The sequence below is a fragment of the Hakea prostrata genome, chromosome 1, assembly GCF_041222555.1.
Source record: "Hakea prostrata isolate BN-2017 chromosome 1, UWA_Hpros_2, whole genome shotgun sequence".
Taxonomy (NCBI): domain Eukaryota; kingdom Viridiplantae; phylum Streptophyta; class Magnoliopsida; order Proteales; family Proteaceae; genus Hakea; species Hakea prostrata.
Window position 1 is genome coordinate 47,566,847 of NC_142600.1, and position 21,953 is coordinate 47,588,799.

The 21,953-nt window shown below is 41.2% G+C and overlaps 1 protein-coding gene across 1 annotated transcript in view; it reads left to right on the forward strand.

The window, feature by feature from the left end:
- LOC149029056 (uncharacterized) overlaps window positions 1-13,606 on the forward strand; it is a 28,225-nt gene extending 14,619 nt beyond the window's left edge. The window contains exons 2-5 of the mRNA XM_089140305.1: window positions 10,993-11,086; window positions 12,341-12,378; window positions 12,493-12,628; window positions 13,094-13,606. Of these exons, the coding sequence (XP_088996431.1) occupies window positions 10,993-11,086; window positions 12,341-12,378; window positions 12,493-12,628; window positions 13,094-13,509 (684 nt within the window). The 3' untranslated portion in view covers window positions 13,510-13,606. The remainder of the gene's footprint in view (window positions 1-10,992; window positions 11,087-12,340; window positions 12,379-12,492; window positions 12,629-13,093) is intronic.
- Window positions 13,607-21,953: the final 8,347 nt, after the last annotated feature.

Here is a 21,953-nt window from a genome sequence, read left to right on the forward strand (position 1 = left end):
CTATACTTGGTCCTGTCCCTGGCCCAGATTGGCCTTGTCACTGGCCCTATCCCTAGCCGTGGCCTTAATTTGCCCTATCCTTGTCCCTGTTCCTAATTCATTAAGATCAAGCATTAGGAACAAAATTAGGGCCAGGATTAGAGCCAGAATCAGGGCCAAAATTTGAGCCAGGGTCAGGGCAAAAAATCAAGGACGGGTCGGGACAGGCCCGGCAAGCCAAAGAGTAATCCCAAGCCCGCCTTTAACCTTAGTCAGGGCCATAATATTTTGGCCCTAACCCGCCCTTATGGCCAAAATCTTGAGCCCAACCCCTATTCGGGCTTAGGGCAAGTCAGGGCCGTTAGAGCCAAACTTGCACCCTTAGCTGGGGCCACGTACCAAGGGCGGTCAACAAAATCTTCTGCAATCAAATTGGACATAACATGGAAGTATTTGTCAATGATATGTTGGTCAAGGGTATAAGTCAACGTGATCACATCAATGATTTGGCAGAGGTTTTCGGAGTGATCCAAGCACACAAGATGGCATCTTAATCCCGAGAAGTGTGCATTCAGAGTGTCTTCAGAAAAGTTCCTAGGCTTCATAGTATCGAAAAGAGGCATAGAGGCGAATCCCAAGAAGATTAAAGCCATCCTTGAGATGCGGCTGCCAAAGACGGTTAAAGAAGTCCAATGCTTCATTGGGAGAGCAGTAGCCCTCAATCAGTTCATCTCTCGCTCTGGGGATAAATGCTTGCCTTTTTTCAGGGCTTTGAAGTCTCTTGGCGCGGCGAAAAGATGTACTGTGGAATGAAGACTGCCAGAAAGCTTTTAATGAACTCTAAAGAAAAGTTAAGTAACTCACCAATACTAAGAACTCTTTTTGTACTTGGCTACTTCGCCCAATGTTGTAAGTTGAGTCTTAATAAAAAAAAGGGGGCCATCCAAAAAGCCCATTTATTATGTGAGTTATGTTTTGCTTGAAGCTGAAGTTATGTTTTGCTCAAAGTTGAAACTAGGTACCCTGTGATAAAGAAGTAAGCCTTAGCCTTAATGGTTTCTACAAGGAAGCTTTGACTGTATTTCCAAGCTCACCCTGTAACGGTTTTGACCAACACACCCTTGAAAAAAGTCCTACACTATCCAGACCTAGCAGGGAGGATGGTGTTTTGGACTGTTGAATTAAGTGAACAACAGGTCGACTTTAGGCCAAGGACTGTAATCAAAGGCCAAGCCTTGGCAGATTTCTTGGTGGAATCCTCTACGGGATGGACTTCAGAGCCATAGTAAGTTATGGAGGTTTGGACGCTATTTATTGATGGAGCAAGTAGCGCAGTTTGGAGTGGAGCAGGAGTCGTATTGCAAAGCCCTGATGGTTTCACCATTAACCATGCATTATGCTTCACGTTTCTAGCAACTATCAACATCGCCGAGTACAAAGCCTTGGTGGCAAGATTGCGTCTAGCCAAGTCTTGTGTTAAGCATATGAAAGTCTTTACTGATTCACAACTTGTGGTGAACTAGGTGGAAGGACATATGAAGCAAAGGAAGAAAGAATATCATAATACTTGGCCAAAGTTAATGAATTAAAGATCCAATTCCAAAGCCTCACCATCACTCAAATTCCAAGAGGGGATAATGAAAAAGTTAATATACTAGCCAAACTAGCTTCTGCGGGGTACGAAGACATTGAAGTTTCAGTGTATCGACAAACTCTCCACGAACTAAGCACTGATGAGTGACATTAACAAAGTGAAACCATTGTGGATGGATCCTCTAATTTCCTACCTCAAGAATGACCACCTTTCCGAAGATAGTGAACATTCAAGAACTATTAAACGAAGGGCAGCCAAATTTACTTTAGTGGATACATGAGATCCATCGAGGGACCTTTTTTAAAATGTGTGGGTCTTGCAGGTGCTCAGTACACTTTGGCTAAGGCACACGAGGGCATATGCAGGTGTCACATCGGAGTTAGGGCCTTGGGATACAAGATGTTGATGCAAGGGATCTATTGGCCAACCATGGTGAAAGATGCAAAGGATTATGTACAAAGTTTCGAGCAATGCCAGCTACACTTTCCAATCCAAAGAGCACCAGCTGTTCCTTTGACTTCTATTTTAAATCCTGTTCCTTTTGCCAGATGGGGAATGGACATTCTAGGTCCCTTTTCCTCAGCCTTAGTCGGAAGAAAATTCTCGATTGTAGCAATTGATTACTTCATCGAATGGGTGGAAGTAGAGCTAGTGGCATCCATCACGGAGAATCAGATGGAGAAGTTCACCCTAACAAAAATCATATACTGGTTTGGACTTCCCAAGATTCTCCTAACGGATAATGGCAAGCAATTTGACAACCCAACTTTCAAGAAGTTTTGCGGGAAGTACCACATTGACTTCTGCAATTCAGTAGTTGCGTACCCATAGTGTAATGGACAAGTTGAAGTCGCCAACAGGACTTTACTTGACGGAATTAGGCGATGACTGGATGAGTGGAATTGACAGTGGATCGAAGATCTGCCTTACATTTTGTGGGCATACAAACCATTGCAAGAACTCCAACTAGAGAGACACCCTTCAAGTTGTCTTATGGTACTGAAGCCTTGATACCTGTGGAAGTGTTAGCCGGTTCATTCAGATCTACACATTATAATCCGAAAACCAATGAAGAAGGCCTTAGGGCCAATTTGGAGTTCCTGGATGAAGTTCGAGAAGCAACACTCTACTAAAACATAGCCTGCCAAAAGAAAACTGTAGAGTACTACAACTCTAGGGTACAGAGCAGGATTTTTCGAGTAGGTGACTTAGTGCTCCGCCAAGATGATGTTTTTAACCCGAGGGACAGGAACAAGTTATTCCCTAAATGGGAAGGTACTTACCTAGTTGTTCGTGAATTACAACCTAGAACTTACAAGCTTATGAATGTAGAGACAGAAAGAGAACTAACGCATGCATAGAACTGTGTACACTTAAAGAAGTTCTATCAATGAAAGCAAGCCTCAGTACTTGCCGGAAATTACTAGTCTCTTTCGAAAAGTGACTACTCAACTGCCGGCTGGTACGTATACTTGGCAAATTTAATTCCAAAACTTTTCTTTGGCTCAGAGTGGGCAATGCTTTTCAATCAAAAGTACCATGCCTTAGGGGACTAGGAGGGAATAAGTCACAACAAGATACATGGTAAGTTATTACTTAAGTCATGGCACTTTAAGGAGAAAAGGTTAAGTGAATTGCATTAATTCAGTAAGATATACCCATAGTTGTTAAGGTGTCGCCTAATCGTCGCCTCGGCATCCAGGTGCCTTCGAAGTGCCTCAAATCAGCGTCGCCTTATTTTTAGGCATATAGCTTTTTTTTCTTTTTTAAATCACATGAAAGATGTCAAATTGAAGGCATATATTGAATTACTTATTAGATTCCGATTGTAAAGTATCTATTGTTTGAACCTATATGCATATTTATAATGACGCTACATAGGATCAAAATAAAAAAATAAAAACAAACATAATCGAAAAAGAATAAGTTCTTGACTCGAGTCTCACACTCTCACTCTAATCCTAATCTCTTTCTCTTTTCCTCTCTTCTTCTCTTCAATTCCCACGACGACACTCCGACAAGTAGTGGCTAGCGACAAGCGACTTCTTCTCTTGGTTTCTTCCCGCAACTTTTTATTTAGGACCTACTATGTGTGGTTTGTAGTATGTTGGATGACTTGAGGTAGGGTAATATTAATTTCTTTATTATATAAGATATGATAGATTTATAATGGATTAGAGTGAATGAGATGTACACTAAAAATTTCACTTAAAACGCCTCAACCGCCTTAAAAGTGCCTCGGAGGGTGCCTCGTCGACTCATTGCCTCAACCAGCCTAAACCGCCTCGTATCGCCTCATCGCCGTGACAACTATGGATATACCCAAAAAAAAAAAAAAAAAAAAAAAAAGGGAGAGAAGTACAATTGAAGTTCAAAACTTGTTGGCTATCTGATACATTTGAATATGGAGTAGACGGAGGCAATCCTCCAGGAAACAAAGCTGAAACATCTTCAGAAGCTATAGAAAGAACTTCCCTTGTTGATGGAGGAGCTCTAAGTCGAGTCACCCGCTCAAGAATTAGAAGACCAAGCCTCATGTAGGTGTTGGCATTAAGAGGAAAAGGGGAAAATTGCTTGAGTATATCCTGAGGAAGTTTTTTGATCAACTCTTTGCACGCTGAATCCAATCCTTGTTTGAAAGCTGGCAAGGGAGCTTGGATCACCTCATTCTTATGCTCCTCGGACGCCCTAAATTCTCCCAGTACCTTATCTTCAATGGTTGCAGCTTTCTCCTTGAGCACGGTGACTTGGTTATTCAACTTCGCAGTTCTTGTTCGATTGCGTTCTTGTCTGCCCCTAACTGAGCACATTGCTCAGTAAGCTTCGCATCCTATTCGATTAGTTGGGCATTTTGCTTTACCAATTGGGCCTTCTCAAGCTTGAGCTTCTCCACTTCTTGCTCACTCAATTTTAACTTCCCAATTGCCTCCATCTTCTCCGTCCGGGTAGTATCCCTTTCCTTGAGGGCTTCCTTCTCCCTTTCTTTTGCCATCTCTTTACAAACCTTGTGGTATTTCTCGTTCGTGGACTCACCATACTTCTTGAGCACCTCAAATTCTTTGGCTAACTGCTTGTGTTCCACGGTCAGATTGTTGAACTTCTGATTGGCTTCAAGCAGCTGCTTGCCAACTACACTGGCCTCCCCCCGTTATATCAGACTCCTTTGGAGTTCAGCCATCGTACTAGCAGTCTGATAAAGGTTACTACTGAAAACCCAAGTCAGTAGAACGAAAGAAAAGTTATAAATATTGAATATCGATACTTGAGCGTGACTTACAAAGCTCAAAGGGCTTCCACTTTGGGAGCCGCCATTTTCTGTAAAGTTTGTTGATCCGTGGGAGCTATGGTGTGGTCCAACCACTGCCCAGCCTTGAAAGAATCATTCCAAATGGATCAACCTTCAACCAGAGGCCACTTGGGAACCCATCTATTGGACCTTCTCTTAGGAGCTTGACTCTGGATTGGTGCTGCTGTTGGGGTTGGTGCAGGTGCCGGGGCCATAATTGGTGCTATTGCTGTTGTGGTTGCTGCTGCTTTTGTTTCTGTTGCTGATGCTTCTGCTGTTACTACGGTAGTGGTTGCTGCCAGGGTGCCCACCATAGATATTGCTGCCGCCATCTCAGCCCCCGCTGCAGCAGTTTCTCTGGGAAGTGGGTTCCCTTTGCTGTCAATTATGACATCCCTCATCAACGCGGAATACCCCAGAATTTCAACTTCATCATCTCGAGGTGGGGCTATCTTTGTAACCTTTGCAACCTTCTCTTTTCCCTTCTGTTAGGGCATCGGTCGTTTGCGGTCATCCCTGATGACGAAGCTAGGCTGGGGTGGGGGCCTAGATGAAAGAGTTGAAGGCTTAGGGGTGGCAGGCTTATTGGCACTTCCCTTCTTAGCCACCTCTGTTTGGGATTCCTTCTACTTTAGGGCCCCATCAAGTTCCTCTAAATTTCTCATCTCAGAATCAAGAGGAGTTTTAGCCAAGGGGTTAGGAAGCTTGTTCATATCAACTGAGTCATCCTTCCACTGCCCCTTTGTTTGGGAGGTATTCTCAAGTGCTGCTGCTTATGCAGCCAAATACTTGGCGAGAACTTCCTCATAGTTAGCCATCTGAGGAGTTGAAAGAAAGAGAAAACATCGGTATAAGTTTCAAAATTAAAGGAACTACTAAAATAAATTGAAGGCCAGGGGGCTCACCGTCCACAATCCCCCACTTGATGAGGGAAGCAGCATACTCCATTATTCTGCCGTTGACAGGAATCCCCTCACACTTGACGAATTGTCGGTAAACTTGCTCCTCTTGTGCTGACAACTGGGGCTTGGTGTTGATCCTTCCAGACCACCGGTTGAAAAATGTGGCCAATCCAATACTGCATAGTCACAAGGAGGATGGCAGGCCAAGTACCGGTCTCTTCGGCCTTTGTTATTGGAAGGGAGGGATTCCTTGATGAGCGCAACAAATTTGACAGTTTTTGTCCCTCTCCTATTGGAACTATACCAGCTCTCACGCTTATTGGTCTTAAGGTGAAAAACACATTGGAAGACATGTAGGTTGGGTTCAACTCCTAAATCATGGCAATAACTAATGAAGCCAACTAGGCTTCTCCACCCACTTGCAGCAAGCATCCCTGGGTTAAGGTTGTAATGGTAGAGATCACAAAGGCGTAGAAGGGGACCCTCATCCCTCTTAGTATGGTGTCAAAATACAGAGCAAACTCTCCCTCTCTGAGCAAATAGGCCCTCTTGTCTGCCTCGAGGATCAACAACAACAACAACAACAACAATGCTTGTCCCAATTAAATGGGGTCGGCTACATGGATTCTTGCCTTCCAATCAGTTCTATTTGAGGCCATGCTAGATACAAGGCTTAAACTATGCATATCTTTTCTCACCACTTCTCTTAAGGTTATCTTAGGTCTACCCTTAACTCTTCTAGTTACTTCAATTTGGATTATATCACTTCTCTGTACAGGGGCATTTATAGGTCTCTGTTGAACATGGTCATGCCACCTTAAACGACTTTCCAGAAGCTTGTCACTTATGTGAGCAACTCCCGAACCAACTCTAATATGATCAATCCTTTTCTTATCCTTCATAGTTTTGCCACTCATCCATCATAGCATCCTTATTTCTACTATATTGAGTTTATTTATATGGTTCTTTTTAACAGCTCAACACTCTGTACCGTACATTATAGCTGGTCGAACGATGGTCCTATAAAATTTTCCTTTAAGCTTTAATGGAATACGTCAATCACATAAGACCTTGGACGCACCTCTCCACTTCATCCACTTTATTTTAGTTATTTGGGAAACAACATCCTCTGTATCACCTCTTTTATTTATGATTGAACCTAGGTACCTAAAAGAATCACTCTGAGGAATCTCCTTATTGTCTAGCTTACCACCTTATTGTCTGCCCCGATTATGACTAAAGTTACAAACTAGATATTCTGTCTTTGTTCTACTTAATTTAAAGCCTCTTGACTCCAAAGCTGCTCTCCATGATTCTAACTTGGTATTAATCCCTACTTGAGTCTCATCTATCAACACAATATCATCAGCAAGAAGCATACACCAAGGGACCTCGTCTTGAATGTTTTTGGTTAATTCATCCATTACAAATGCAAATAAATATGGGCTTAAAATTGATCTTTGATAAAACCCAATTGTAATTGGGAATTCATTACTTTGTCCCCCCTTAAGGATCCTGACCTCAAAATCCGCTGAGATTTGGAATGTAGTCCTCATCAACTCTATGTGTTTTGGGAGAAGAAGACTAGGAAAGTACTGAGGACCAAAAATTGATTTGAAAATAGGATGCCTTCTATCTAGGGGAACTTATAACCTAATTAGAGATGGAAGGGTTCATCTCCTCAGTGTTAGTTGCCTCCGAAGAAATAGCTTCATGGGTAGGCTTTGATTGCACATTGCTAGAAGCTTAAGCATGACCAGGAGATTGGTCAGCAAGGGCACCTCCACAAGGATTGCCCCTAACTCCGTATTCTATCCATGGCTCACTAAGGCGATTGAGATTTGCCTAGGCATCGTATTTCTTAACTAGTCTTCTACCCATTTCCTTAAGAGAAAAGACGAAACTTATGGTAAGGACGAAGAAATCTGAAAACTTGGTGAAAAGAGAAAAGAACTTTAGGGCTTGCTGAGGATTTCTTATGCTTCAAAAGTTCAGGTCACAATAAAGAAGATGAAAGGAGTAAGATGAAGGCTTTATGGCTAAGTAACTTTTGAATAAATGGCCTAGATCATTTCAAATCAATGGATGTAGATGGCCGATGTTTCCGATTCTGAACCACATATTGATGGCAAGAAAACGTGGCACCGTTTGGAGTGCCTCAAGTGGTGGGCACATCTTTTCAAATTGCTGACAGATTGTCATTTTTAATAAGGAGCCGTTTCAAAAACCTCCCCAACTTGGGTTCTTGGCGAAATTAATCTATACAAGAGGCACTTGGAGAAGTCACTCTTTAGACCAGACACAAAGAATGTAGATCTGAAGACTAGGGGGCTTGTGTTATATCAAACTAAATTTGAGATATTTGAACCGGTATGAACTATCTGGACCAAGGCCAACCAGGTTCGATTTAGTTAGTTGCCGATTCGACACTTCTCGAAGACAAGCTATAGGGCCTGTTGGTTAACGAAAAATTCCTTGAAGAGACTTCTCGACTACCTGTTGACGGGATAGTCACTTGTCGACCTTAACTTCTCGGCATGGCCATCGTCTGATACGAAGCAACCCTGATTCATCTGCACACATGTTAGAGCATTAAATTCAGCATTTAATGATCAACACTTATCAAGAGATAAGCCCGCATGCCAAATTCCCTTTATGGATCACTTCCAGTTGGTTTGTCAGAAGTTCATAATAACGTGTCACTTCTGGTGTCTAACACGTCACATCTGGCTTAATTAGAGCTTGACTAAAATAAGACTACTACTTAAGACCCTATCCTTAACAAATCACACATACAATTACCAACCTAATTCAACTACTCAGACTCCAAATTAGGGAATAAAATAGAACTACCTTAAAATAAGGTTCTTAAAAAATTAAGGAATCCTATCCTAACAACTCAACACTAACTTAAATGGACTGTAACTCTTAAACCTACTGACTCAAACAGAAAAACAAAGACAGATCCTTGACCCTTGGATTGAGGGGGTTCTAACAGGACCCATATTTAGCCCTAAAAGGGAGCTTGGAAAATGACCAAAATACCCTTGGGGTATTTGGCCAGCTTTGAATGCCTTGTTGGGTCTCGTTTTTTGGGGAGCCCAACCCAGGATACATCACTATCCTTTCAGCCGCATTAGGTATTATCTCACCTTATAACCATAAGAGTTTCTTCAATCTTTGGCCTTCTTGACCAAATTGAACAAAACCAGTATTTGCAGCAGCAAACCCCATGATTGCACTCATGGCTTGAAAGAAAATTAGTTATAATCTGAAATGAAGTTTATTCGAATGAACAGGGACCTACTTATAGCCTTACATTCAGTAGTCTTGGTGAAGTTTGAACTTCAAAATTGACTTGAAGGAGGACAGCTGCTAACCTACTTCTAATTGGCTAAGCAAGCTTCATTGCGGCTGCCTTTACATGAATTAAAAGCTGGAAAATAAAATGATTTAAAGTAAAAACTATTAACTTAAACACTCATAAAGTTGGTCTGAATTACTAAACTGCCACTGGAATTACTAACATGAGGAAAAAAGAAACTAAGGAAAAATAATGATGACTTGAAGTGCTGCTGGGAAGGAAGTCTAGGGGCTCCAGCTGGGCTTCTAAAGGCAGGGGAGCGAGTCTGGGGGCCCTATTTAAGGGTTGGATCTGTATCAGCCTATCAGGTACTTGAAGTCATCCCCAGGATAACGGTTTCTTTTCTCTCCACCCAATCACCTACTGGAGGCTTTCACATATACTAATTAGGCAAAGCTCGCCAATTGATCACAGGTGTGCTGGCTAGTTTTCCTTTGTTGGAAGAAATGTTGTTACCTAGCATAGCAAGAAACAAGTGTGGTTGCTTGTTCAGTGTTGAGGCAGGATTAATTCCGTGCTATGGCACTTGGGATATGTCAGTTTTTATGGCTAGAGGGCCTCCAACAAGATTTTGGTGTTAGCTCTAACTCTCCATTGGCACTGGATTGTGATAGTAAGTCTGCTATTAATATTACCTACAACCCTGCCCAGCATATTAGGACAAACATGGTGGGAGATCTCGCGAGATATCTCGGTTTTTTCATAAACCGAGATGAGATCAAGGGCGAGATCTGCGAGATGGGATATCTCGCTCGAGATCTCGCCATATCTCGCTATATCTCGCCCTATCTCGCCATATCTCGCCCCAAATCTCGCCATATCTCGCTGGAACTCTCAATTTTTACCAATTTTTTTGTAGATTTCAGCCAAAGTTTCACTTGCAACTACTCTTAGCACATCTACAACATCAAAGAAAGCTCAATCATCCTCTACTTGTCTTATGAACTTATGCGTTAATGACTTATATAAAACTTCTAACGGTTGTATACTTTTATCATTCTATTCTTGAAAGTTAAGATTGTAATACTCATATGAATGTTATCTTGATGACATTTAAGTTATTTGATGTATTTGATACACATGATTTTCATTTATATGCCTTAAGGTTTTATATTACATGTTATATAACCTTGCATTCTCTAATCCTACAGCATTAATGGTTTTATATTATATGTTATATAACCTTGCATTCTCTAATCCTACAGCATTTCGGTTTCACAATATGGGTAGACTTAGAAATCATACTTAGGGCTGTTTTCTCACAAATCCAAGGCCACTAGTGTGTTCAAAAGGCATCAAATAGGCTAAAAACCAAGTTTTAGCCTAACTGGGACCTTAAAACCCACCGAGATGGGCTACCGAGTTGACGCCCAAAAAATGGCATATCTCGACCGAGATCTCGCCGAGATGGTCGAGATCTCGGTTTTTCATGGTAGCGAGAGCGAGATCTCCCACCATGAGGACAAAGATGTAGAAATAGATCGTCATGTCATCAAAGAAAAGCTTGACCAAGGACATCTCTGTTTCCCATTTGTCCAGTTAGGTGATCAGCTAATGTATTTGCCAGGGGAGTTGGTAATTAAGGCTTTCCTTTTATCTGTAAGTTTGGCATATGTGACATCTTTGCACTAACTTGAGGGGGACTGTTGAAATTTAAGCCTTAGAGAATTTTGGGTTTGTATTTAGTTCTGGTAAGTGTAGGCTCCTACTTGTGAATTCCATAACATCTCTTATTATAAATAGAACATGCCTGTGCTCATAAATGCACAAGTCATTATTTCCAAATCTCTGTTTGAGTTTCATAATCTAAGTTGTTGGGAAGTTTCTAAAATTACGATTTTACTCTGCTTGTTCCTATGTGTAACAGGGGGATCCAGTATGGGCAATCAGTTCAGATACTGTGAATTCTCTTGTGGGCCTGTCTCTCAACTTCTTTTTCATCTTGCCTTTAATGAACTATGGTATTTCAACATCCTTTTACTTTCTCTAGTATTGCCATTCAAATTTAATACTTAAATATAGTCTTTTGCTTTACAAGATAAAGTTTCAATGGTTGAATTCTACTTATATTTGATAAATGCGTTGCTTGGAAGTATGTGTTTATGCATGCATTAGAATGTCGTATCTTTTCTTTTAAACAGACTATGTCATATCAACTGACCATTACTCAATTATGGAGTTACTTGAGGGTTGATTCAGTGTTATCCCTGTAAGATGTGAATCAGATACTGAATGGGTCATTGGGGCTTAGTCTTGGTGACTTTCACTTACTCAACCAATTGACTTGTTCTCTACATACTTCCATTGTTAATCCATCCACAAGTAGATGTACCCTTTCTCATTGATCACATAGTTCTTCTTTTCCATCACTTGGCTACTTTCTGAAGAATAGTCTTAAGGTCTTACTATATTGGGTTTCAAATAAATAATCCGTTCCTACTGCATTTTTCATTTAAAATCACTTTATTAATCACTGAATTGATGATCTACTTGTTGCGTTATACACTCTACAAAGACCGCTAAATTGCGTCATTCTTCCTTTCTCTTGAGGAGTTTTATTCAGTGATCAGTTTTCAGTCATGGTTCAGCTACATGTTGTTTCAACTCTTTTTTTCTTTTCATTCCTTGTGATGTTTAATGAGAACATGTGGATCCAATACGAGCTGTAATGACTACCTAGGTTGTTTGTAATTTCATGTTGTTCCCTTGGTTGTAAGTACTTCTTGATTTGAAAGATCAAAGCCAAATAGTTTTCTTTTTTTCTCCTTTCTTTTTTCTTTTTTCGTCCGAGGTAGATTTTTTTCTTTTTCTGGGTAAGAGTATAAGACCAAGAGTAGATTGATAATTAGTAATTTACTGTGATTAGCAACTTTATTTCAAAAAAGTGGTTGGCATGTGTAGCTCAACGTATTTTTCATTTCCTATGAATCTGAACTTTTTCTAATGTTAGTCTTATTCAAAGAAAGTTGGCTTCAATAAGATGCACTTCGTAGTGTGTGGCTTCACCGAATTAAATGATGGTGACAGGTAGTTGACGGATGATATGATCTGAAGAAGCATTAATTTGTCTCTTCCTACAAACATTTGTATCAATCATCTGTAGATTGTGGTCTAAAATTATATTTTTCATGGTTCCTTGAGAATACTTGAATCTAAGTGCTTTTTTCGTCTTGCTTCTTGATTGTGACATATGAAATCATTTTCTGGCAGAGTAGTTGGAATTCATCTGATTGAAGCACCGGTACTTCACCCTGTAAGAACTTCTCTTCACGATTGATGAAGCACCAGTACTTCACTTGGTACATCAATTTTTTTGATTGGTTGATTGATTCTTACAGCTGATTTTGTACCACCTTTCTTCCACCAGATGTCCGAAGGATTATTTAATTTTGTGATTGGTTGGACATTCTTGTTTGCACCTTTGCTTTTCACGGATTGCAAGCAGAACAGATACAAGGGATCTCTAGACATATTATGGGGCCTCCAGATGTTCCTCACAAATAGTATGCTTGACCCCCAAACTCTTCTCTTTGAATGGTAAAATGCTAAAGTAAGTACATAATTTTAAAAATTGAGGGTAGCACAAGCTTGATATATGAAGTAGACCCTATTGATTCTTTGCCTTTGTGCTATAGTAGTACATTGTATATTCACAGAGGAGCTAGAACAACATTTGATGTGTCTTGCCGTTGCATTTTTCTGCTAAATATCATGATTTCATTTGATCAAAAAATCTTGACTGCTAGAGTTAGCTTATAAAATATCCGTTGCATCAGGTTTTACCATCATAGTGTTACTCCCTTCCATCATTGCTGTTGAAGAAAATTAACACCTGGATATTCTCAGAGCTGATAGCCTCCTTGTTTTAAGCCTTTCTTTCTTTTTCATATTATAAATTGTATTAAGTTGCTCAAATAATTCCATTTTACTGATGAACTAGAGGTTCAAAATTCATGTTGTGCTGCCAGCCTTTTTAATACCTTACATGGCGATCCGGCTCAACGAAGCTGATGCTGAATATGCTCCTGGGAAACCTTCCCAATTGGGTTCCGCACTGACAAATGGTTCAACTGTTGTCGGACTTGTTGGGAGCGCTGTTTGTTTGGTGTCCATATTATGGAGCTTATATGGAAGAATGGATGCTGGTTATGGGAATGTGACACAAAGGTTGGACTTCTTAATAAGCTATCTGGGATCAGAGAGGCTTGCTTATGCATTCATATGGGACATCTGTCTGTATACCATATTTCAACCTTGGTTGATCGGTGACAACATACAAAACGTGCAATCAAGCAAGGCTCCAATAGTGAATACACTCAGATTTTTGCCCGTGGTAGGGTTGGTTGTGTACCTTACAAGTTTGGAGATTGATGAGGAGGTTTAGCTAAATGTAAATTGAGTTGGATCATGCATTATATATGATGATTGAACTGCCACTTTTAAGCAGATTCACTTTATTTATAGGCGGAAAGTAAATTATTGTTTCTGATACTGAACAGAATCTCATGGTGGCAGGCGGGTATATACATCTCTGTCCTCGACCAGTTGCTAACTTGTCTCTTATCGAACTGAAAAAATAACCAATGATTCGATGGTTGATATGATTCAGCCATGGAAGTGTATACACAAGCAGGTCATTGCGACACATCTGCAAGACTCTCATTCATTTTCCAAGTATAATTGTGATACGGAGAAAATATGATCGAATTTGGTTCATACTCGGTTTGACCCTCGACCCCGGGCGAGACGGAGGGAATCGACTCGCTTCTGAGCGAGCCGGTTCCAGAAGATAGCTTGCTGAGGAAGAAAACTAAATCAGATACAGGCACGCCCTAATCCGACTTATGGATTAGGTTATTTACCCTAGCGGTGGCATGCATAACTTGGCGGCTGTCATTTATCGTCATTAAAGGGATAATCATCGAATAACTTTGAGGTTATCTCAGGAGTCCTCTACTAGTTCAAATTAGTAGAAGTCTATCGCTCAACGGATCTAACTGTTAAGATCCAACGACTACCCGAAGAAGGCTCGAGTGAATCCAACGAAGGAGATTCGAAGGTACACTCTATATAAACCTTACTTGCCTACGAGGTAAGGAGGACTCAGATCCACATACACACTGGTAGACGTAAACTATTAGAGGCTTACGATCTAGATCACTTTCCCAGTTTCTTATTCCTCAACTCTGTGCTTCTAGCAGAGCCGTTTGTGATTAAGTTCATCAACTGACTTAGCCTTCGGAGGTGGACTCCCGACCCCAGCGGTCGGGCCACATCTGACGCTTTCGTTTTGCAGGTCATCACAAGGAGATCTAAGGGTTGAGCAGATTTTGGACGCATCATTTGGCGCCGTCTGTGGGAAAGACTTGTAAAGCCATGGTGACTAGATCGGCAGCCGCCGCTGCACAACGTGATACCGGTGTTCAAATTCCTGGAGAGAATAACCCAGATATTCCCCAGAGGAGTCTACAACCTCTTGGGGTAGATGGTGGTCAGGGAGGACATGATCCTCCAGAGATATTCCAAGATCAACTGAATCAGGTAAAGATTCAACTCTTGGAGGTGAGTCAGGCACTTCGTGTGCTAACCAGACGAGTGGTATTACCACAAGAACCTGATCATCGCGATTCAAGGAAGCGTGTATTGCTACGTGATCAAAGATTGACTGAAGATCGTAATATCGGTCAGAACTTCCGTGAAGGTGACCGAGGGCCTAGGAGAATTGACGATCAACCTAGGCGGGACGATCGGTTCGACAGACCACAGGAAAGTACGACCGATTCAAATACAAGGTTGATACAGGAGTGAGGACTCACTCACCAACTGTTAGACGAACAGTTTGTGATGATCGAGCAATTCGCGATGAGCGGAATGTTCGTGACGGACGGGCCTTTCGTGATGATCGGATAGCTCGTGAAGATCGTGTTGTTTGAGGTCGTGATCGTAATGCAGAAGATCACTCGACTCATATTGGTTAGGAATTGGCCAACATCAATCAAAAATTAGGGCAGATGGCTAGGGGAAGGATAACCGAGGATATTTATTCAATTATTCGGAAGACGCCCTTTGCCGAGCCAATTGCGGGATATCAGTTTCCCCACAACTTCCGTTTGCCTACCTTTTCTACATTCGATGGTTCCGGAGATCCTACAGCCCACATCGGCTATTATCAACAGACCATGGCAGTGACAGGTAATTCTGATGAAATTCTCTGCAGGGTTTTTTGTTCAACTTTAACTGGAGCAGCACAAAAGTGGTTTTCAAACCTCCCATCTAGAAGGATCGTAAACTTTGATGAGTTGGCGTGCAAATTCATAGGGCGATTCCAGAGTGGAATCCAGATCAAGAAGACAAAAGAAACCTTATTTACCATCAGACAAGGAAAGAGCAAATCAATCAGAGAGTATCTGAAAAGATTCAACAAAGTAATGATGGAGATAGAGAATTTGGATGAGCAAGTAGCTAAAACTGCTCTATTCACTGGACTCACTAACCGAAGACTCCTGGAGTTATTACTACAGGATATGCCTGCAACTTATGCTGAGCTAGTACAGAGATGCCAAAAGCATGCTGAAGTCATGGAGATCTTAGATGTGCGCTAGGGAGACAACAAAGCCTCCACTAAGGAACAGAAGGCTCCTGAGCAAAAGTAGAAGCCAAAGAAGAATGTTTGCGATCGGGTTGGAAAACCTCAGGCCTGGGCGAGAGATCTCCCGATAAAAGTGAGTATATTCCATTGAATGCTCCTCGAGCTGATGTTTTGAATATCATCAAAAGGCGAAATATTTTGAAGTGGCCACCCAAAATTACTTTGAATCCTGGAGAGCAGCAGGACCGAGAAAAGTAATGCTGATTCCACAAGGATCATAGTCATTATACTAATGACTATCGTCACTTAAAAGCAGATATTGAGAGATTAATATCTCAGGGACATTTGTCCAATTTTTATAGTAGAAGAAGGGAAGAGCCACGTGAGCCACGCGAGGCTGCCCCTAAAAGGGATCGTTCGGTTAGTTCAGAACGATCGAAGGAGGCTCCGAAGTGTAAGTAAGGCAAGGAGGTGATTGATGCTATTCGATCACCGATCCTTATAATTTTCGGAGGTCCAGAACCCGAATCACTCCGGAGGTTAAAGACAAAATCTAAATTTGTCGGAACCAGAGAGACACAGAAGCGGAAGAGGCCAAATGGTGAGGATTCTATCACCTTTGGCGAGGAGGATGAAAGAGGCGTTTGTCTACCTAACGATGATGCCATAGTCATCAAGGTAGAGATTGCACGCTGAGAAGTGCATAGAGTTTTAGTTGATACAGGGTCTGCAGCTGACCTAATTTCTTATGAAGTTGATGGAGGACTTGATGGTGGATGAGGACTTGATGGAGCCATCATCCACGCATTTATATGGTTTTGCAGGATCATCTGCAGTAGCGGAAGGATCTGTCCAGTTGGACTTATCTATTGGAAGTTTTCCCAAGGAAGCGACCGTCCGAATAAATTTTTTGGTGGTTCGGGAACTTCCAGCTTATAATGTTATCCTCGGACGACCATCTTTGTCCAAGATAGGTGCTATTGTCTCGACAAAACACCTAAAGATAAAATTCCCGACTGACATGGGAATTGGCCAAGTTTCCTATGACCAGAGGATCTCTTGGGAATGTTATGTTGCTTATTTAAAAGACAAGGAAGGCCCAAGGAAGGTGACTGCCCTACCTATAGAAGTTCTAGATGATCGGGAAGAAGCAGAAATGCAAAGGCCCAAGCCAGTGGAAAAGCTGGAGCAAATCCAACTGTGTACCGAGGATGAGGAAAATATTACTTATATCGGGTCGAGCCAGCTGGAGGAATTCAAAGATGAGTTGAAGTTTTTTCTTCAACAAAATAGTGATGTATTCGCATGGTCTGCCGAAGACATGCCAGGAATTGACCGAGCCGTCGCAGAACATAAGCTTTGGATAGATCCTAAAGTGAAACCAGTTATCCAGAAAAGGAGAAATTTCTCCATTGAAAAGTACGAGGCCGTTCGGGGCGAAGTTGAAAAACTGAAGAATTCTGGTTTCATAGAACCAATTGAATGCCCAACTTGGTTAGCCAACGTGGTAATGGTCAAGAAGGCAAATGGGAAGTGGAGGATGTGTACAGACTACACAAACCTCAACAAGGCTTGCCCTAAAGATTGCTACCCGTTGCCCCGGATTGATCTCTTGATAGATGCGACTGCAGGATATGAAACTCTAAGTTTCATGGATGCCTACTCAGGGTATAATCAGATCCTTATGAATAAGGAAGATGAGAAGTTCACGGCTTTCATGACTGATCGTGAAAGCTACTATTACAAAGTCATGCCATTTGGCTTGAAAAATGCAGGAGCTACATTAGAGGGCCGTCAACAAGATTTTCAAGGATTTAATCGGGAAGAATGTTGAAGCTTATGTTGACGACATGCTAGTAAAGAGCTTTACAAGAGCAAATCATATTGCAGATTTAACTGAGGTATTTTCAGTACTGCGAAAGTATCAAATGAAGCTGAATCCAAAAAAGTGCGCATTTGGAGTTTCTTTAGGCAAATTTTTGGGCGTCATGGTGTCACAGAGGGGTATTGAGGCTAATCCTGCCAAAATACAAGCTCTAATTGACATGGAAGCTCCCAAAACTGTTCATGATGTGCAGTGTTTAATAGGGAGAATTGCCGCTTTGAATCGTTTCATCTCCAAGTCTGGAGAGAAATGTTTACCTTTCTTCAAGGCACTCAAAGATTTGAGGGGCAGCTGTCACGTCCCGCCCAAATACACCCAGCCTATACCCTATCTGGGTTACCCGGGGGAGTGATCCACAGCCCAAAAGATCAAGTTTATGAACGATCATATCCATTTAGCACAATAACATAATCAAAAGCAAGAACAAATTATTGTATTCTAATAAGTTAATAGTAAAAGTCAAGAAAGGATCACAGAAGGATCACTAAAGAATATCAGAGTGCGGAATAACAAGATACCAAATCAAAAGACAATTGTAGAGTATAGCGGAAATATACCCCACAACATATGCAAAAGGTAGATCGAAATCTAAAGCAAGCTCTAAGCTAATACAAATAAAATAAATGTCTAGAAGAAACAAGAGAATCTAATCCACATCTTCAGTCGACTCTTCTTCTTCTTCAGTCTTCATCTTCTACACTTTAGGTTCATGCTCTTGAAGCTTCAGATCAGCATCTAGCGCACGATCCCATCGGCGAATAAGATGATGCCGGTTGCCATCAATAGGAGCCATCAATGCAGCCCAAATCCGAGTGTTGGTTGCCTCGCTGTTCATCACCTTGTCCAAGGACATCCGAAGCTGTACCATATAAGGAAAGGTTCTCCGTGCTGGTGCACGGGTTCTCTTTTGTACCTGCAATGTCATCTAAAAACAAGTCCCCCGAAGGGTAAGCTCAAAAGAACTTAGCAAGTAATCCAAACACAATAAGCATCTTCACATGCATTCACAAGCAAACATATATGCAATGATATGAAATTATATATGCAAATATGCTTCTAACTCTATATGTGTATGCTGGTCTCTATTGGCAGACATGCTTTAAGTCATAGCACCATACTTCTTTGGGTATGTCTCATCTCACAACGCCGGTTGGCAAAGGGTCCTTCATCCATCTTGGACAATCCATGGTTGGGGGTTAAGTCACTGCTCTCTCACATAACTGTTTGGTCTAAGTATTGGCGCATGTCAAGGTAAAGCCTAGCCCAATGCAAGTCTTCTACTTAGTCATATCAACTCAGATCCAGATACGTCCATTCCTTGCCCCTGGCGATCCTTTCCGGTATCCTTCACACTAGAGTCAGCATAGTCCCAGACTACGGACTCATCAACCCTATAGGTCATCCACATATAGTAAACGGGAAGCTCTCATGTCCTCTCACGGGTTGGTTACCGGTCTTAAGCGCCCATGAGCCCAAGTCTATCCATATGCAACCCTACCCATAAATGGCCCCCACAATGTGATTCATGTCCCCTCACGGATATAACTCACCGGTCTTAAGCACCCATGAATCCCCATTGCTACCACGGGTCGTTCGGTCTCAATACCCTTCTGAATCGAGTCTGATATAACAGGGGTATAACCTAGCCAAACATTGCTAGACAAGTCCTAGGTATGACAACAAATAATCCGGGAAAGTGTCAAAGGGCAACATTGGAAATATCCCATACTACTCCCAATGAGGTCCAAGGACAGAAATGTCAAAAGGACATTCCCCAATCCCAAATCATACCTAAACAATCACAATCATAATTCAGTCATATCATCCACGACAGATATCTCATCAATAGAAGAGTATAATAAGACAAGATTAAATGAATAAGAAACATACATGAATGAGTATTCATTCATGATCAAGTACATAAAGTAAATAAGGAAATAAGATCCTACTGTACTTACAGCATTCATATCATAATGGAAACTAACATAACAGTAGCTAAATCATGCATTCATGTCATAATACCATAAGACATGTAAATAGGCATATTGTGAGTTGGAATACTCACCTCGTAATCCGAACTTATAGTCTTCAAATAAGAAATCAGAGAACATATCCAAAATCACCTAAACAAGCTTGACAAAACATGCATAGGTCATAAGAAGTGATTCCAAAAGATTGGAGTCGAAACGGATGAAAAACAGAGTTACTGTTCTTGCGGGTTGATTGGCTGGGTTGAGTGCTCCGATTGACCGGGCAATCTGCCCAAGAGCAAATCCGGAAATAAAAAGAGAATCTTGATCCGAAACCTATGCTACACAAACCGGAATGCGACGAAACTTGGAGGGATTGTCTAACACAGTAGTCTAAGACTAAAAAGCATAATTTAGACATCAAACACCATTAAAACCATTACTTACTAATTTAGAATCATACTTTCTATTTTGGAAAACAAGACTTTCTAATTTGGAAAACAACATGGTTTTCATTGAAAACAAGCTATGAATGAAAGAGATGAACTAGAGATGATGAGACCTCATTCTAGTACATGAACACAGTAAATCAAGAGTAAGAATGATCATAGAGATGCATCTAATATGCTAGAAGAAATCAAAATAAGAACATGATCATAGTTTAAGAAGAAATCATGAAAATCATGTAAAGAATGAATATGAAATCATAGCTTATAGAAAGAGTAGAGATTGTAGAAGATATGATTGCAGAGATGCAATATCTTCCTCATAATCTCAGATCAGAGAAGAGAATGATCCTAGTAAGAATGAATCAATAGCATAATAGATTGAATACTAACCTTTGATTGAAGAACAAGAGAGAGAAAGCTTGAGAGTTGAATGTAGATCTTCTTCTGCACCAAAGGAGGCTTGGAGATGAGTTTCCTTCGTTCTCTAGGTGTTTTGGAGGCTAGGGATACTAAAAACACGAAGTTATGAGGTATATATAGCAATAAGGACCTAAACAGAAGATTCTGCTCGGATTCTGTTTACTTGGGTCGAGTGGGTGGGTAGCATGGCCCAGTCGACCCAGGCACTCGACCCAGGCTGACAGCATAGCCTAAAACAGGGATTTGAGGGCCTTTCTCTTATCGGAATCAAACGAAATTTTCTACACAACAACTATAACTTACCTAGCATAGGAAAATGACTTTAAATCATATCTAACTATGCTCTAAGGTCATCAACCAATCTTCTCTTCATCAAGGTGCATTCTCTTTTCTAAATCAACCAAGCTCTTCAAGTAGGGAATTCCATCATCAATTTTCTATGGGTTTTCAAATCTACACTAAGGGAGAGGTCCGACTTGACTTCCTAGGACCTTCTAAACATGTCAACACCATACTCAAGGTCCAACTTCAAGGTCAAACATCAAACAAGTTCTTCTTCATCCAAAACAAATATGGTGTCTAATTTAGGTTTTGGGCTGGATTTCACAGCAGCAATGGAGCAAAGTGGTGGACAAGAGTGCCAGAAAGCTTTCGAGGAGTTAAAAGAGGCACTGGGACAACCACCACTTTTGTCCCGACCAGAGAAGGGGGAAATCTTACTACTATATCTAGCGGCGTCCCTTTCAGCGGTCAGTGCAGTACTTGTTCGTGAGAAAGATAAGAAACAGTGACCAATTTACTATGTGAGTCACGTATTACTTGATGCGGAGACACGATATTCGCAGATTGAGAAGTAGGCTTTGGCTCTCATGATAGCCGCCAGAAAGCTAAGGCCATACTTTCAGGCTCATCCAATAGAGGTATTTACGACTTTCCCTCTTAGTAAAGTTCTTAATAAACCTGATTTGTCTAGAAGGATGGTGGCCTGGTCAGTCGAACTCAGTGAGTTCCAAGTGAGCTTTAAGCCCAGAACGACAATCAAAGCTCAGGCGTTAGTTGATTTTGTAGTAGAGACTACTGCATCGGTGGAGACCACTATTGAAGATCCCATTATACCAACCATTTGGGAAGTATATGTGGATGGCTCGAGTAATAAGGATGGAGCAGGAGCTGGATTTCTATTAAAAAGTCCAGCAGGATTTATCATTCGATATGCTTTGAGATTTGCATTCAAAGCTAGTAATAACGAAGCAGAATATGAAGCCCTGATAGCTGGACTTCGGTTATCAAAAGCATTGTCCATTGCAGATGTTACTATTTATAGTGACTCTCAACTTATAGTCAACCAAGTCCAGGGGGAGTATGATATTAAAGAACCTCGCTTGCAGAAATATCAAAAGATTGTGCAGGCATTTCAAAAGCAATTTCAGAATTTGAAAATATCTTAGATTCCGAGGACTGAAAATACAGTGGCAGATGAGCTATCCCGATTAGCCAATGCCAAAGAAAAAAATC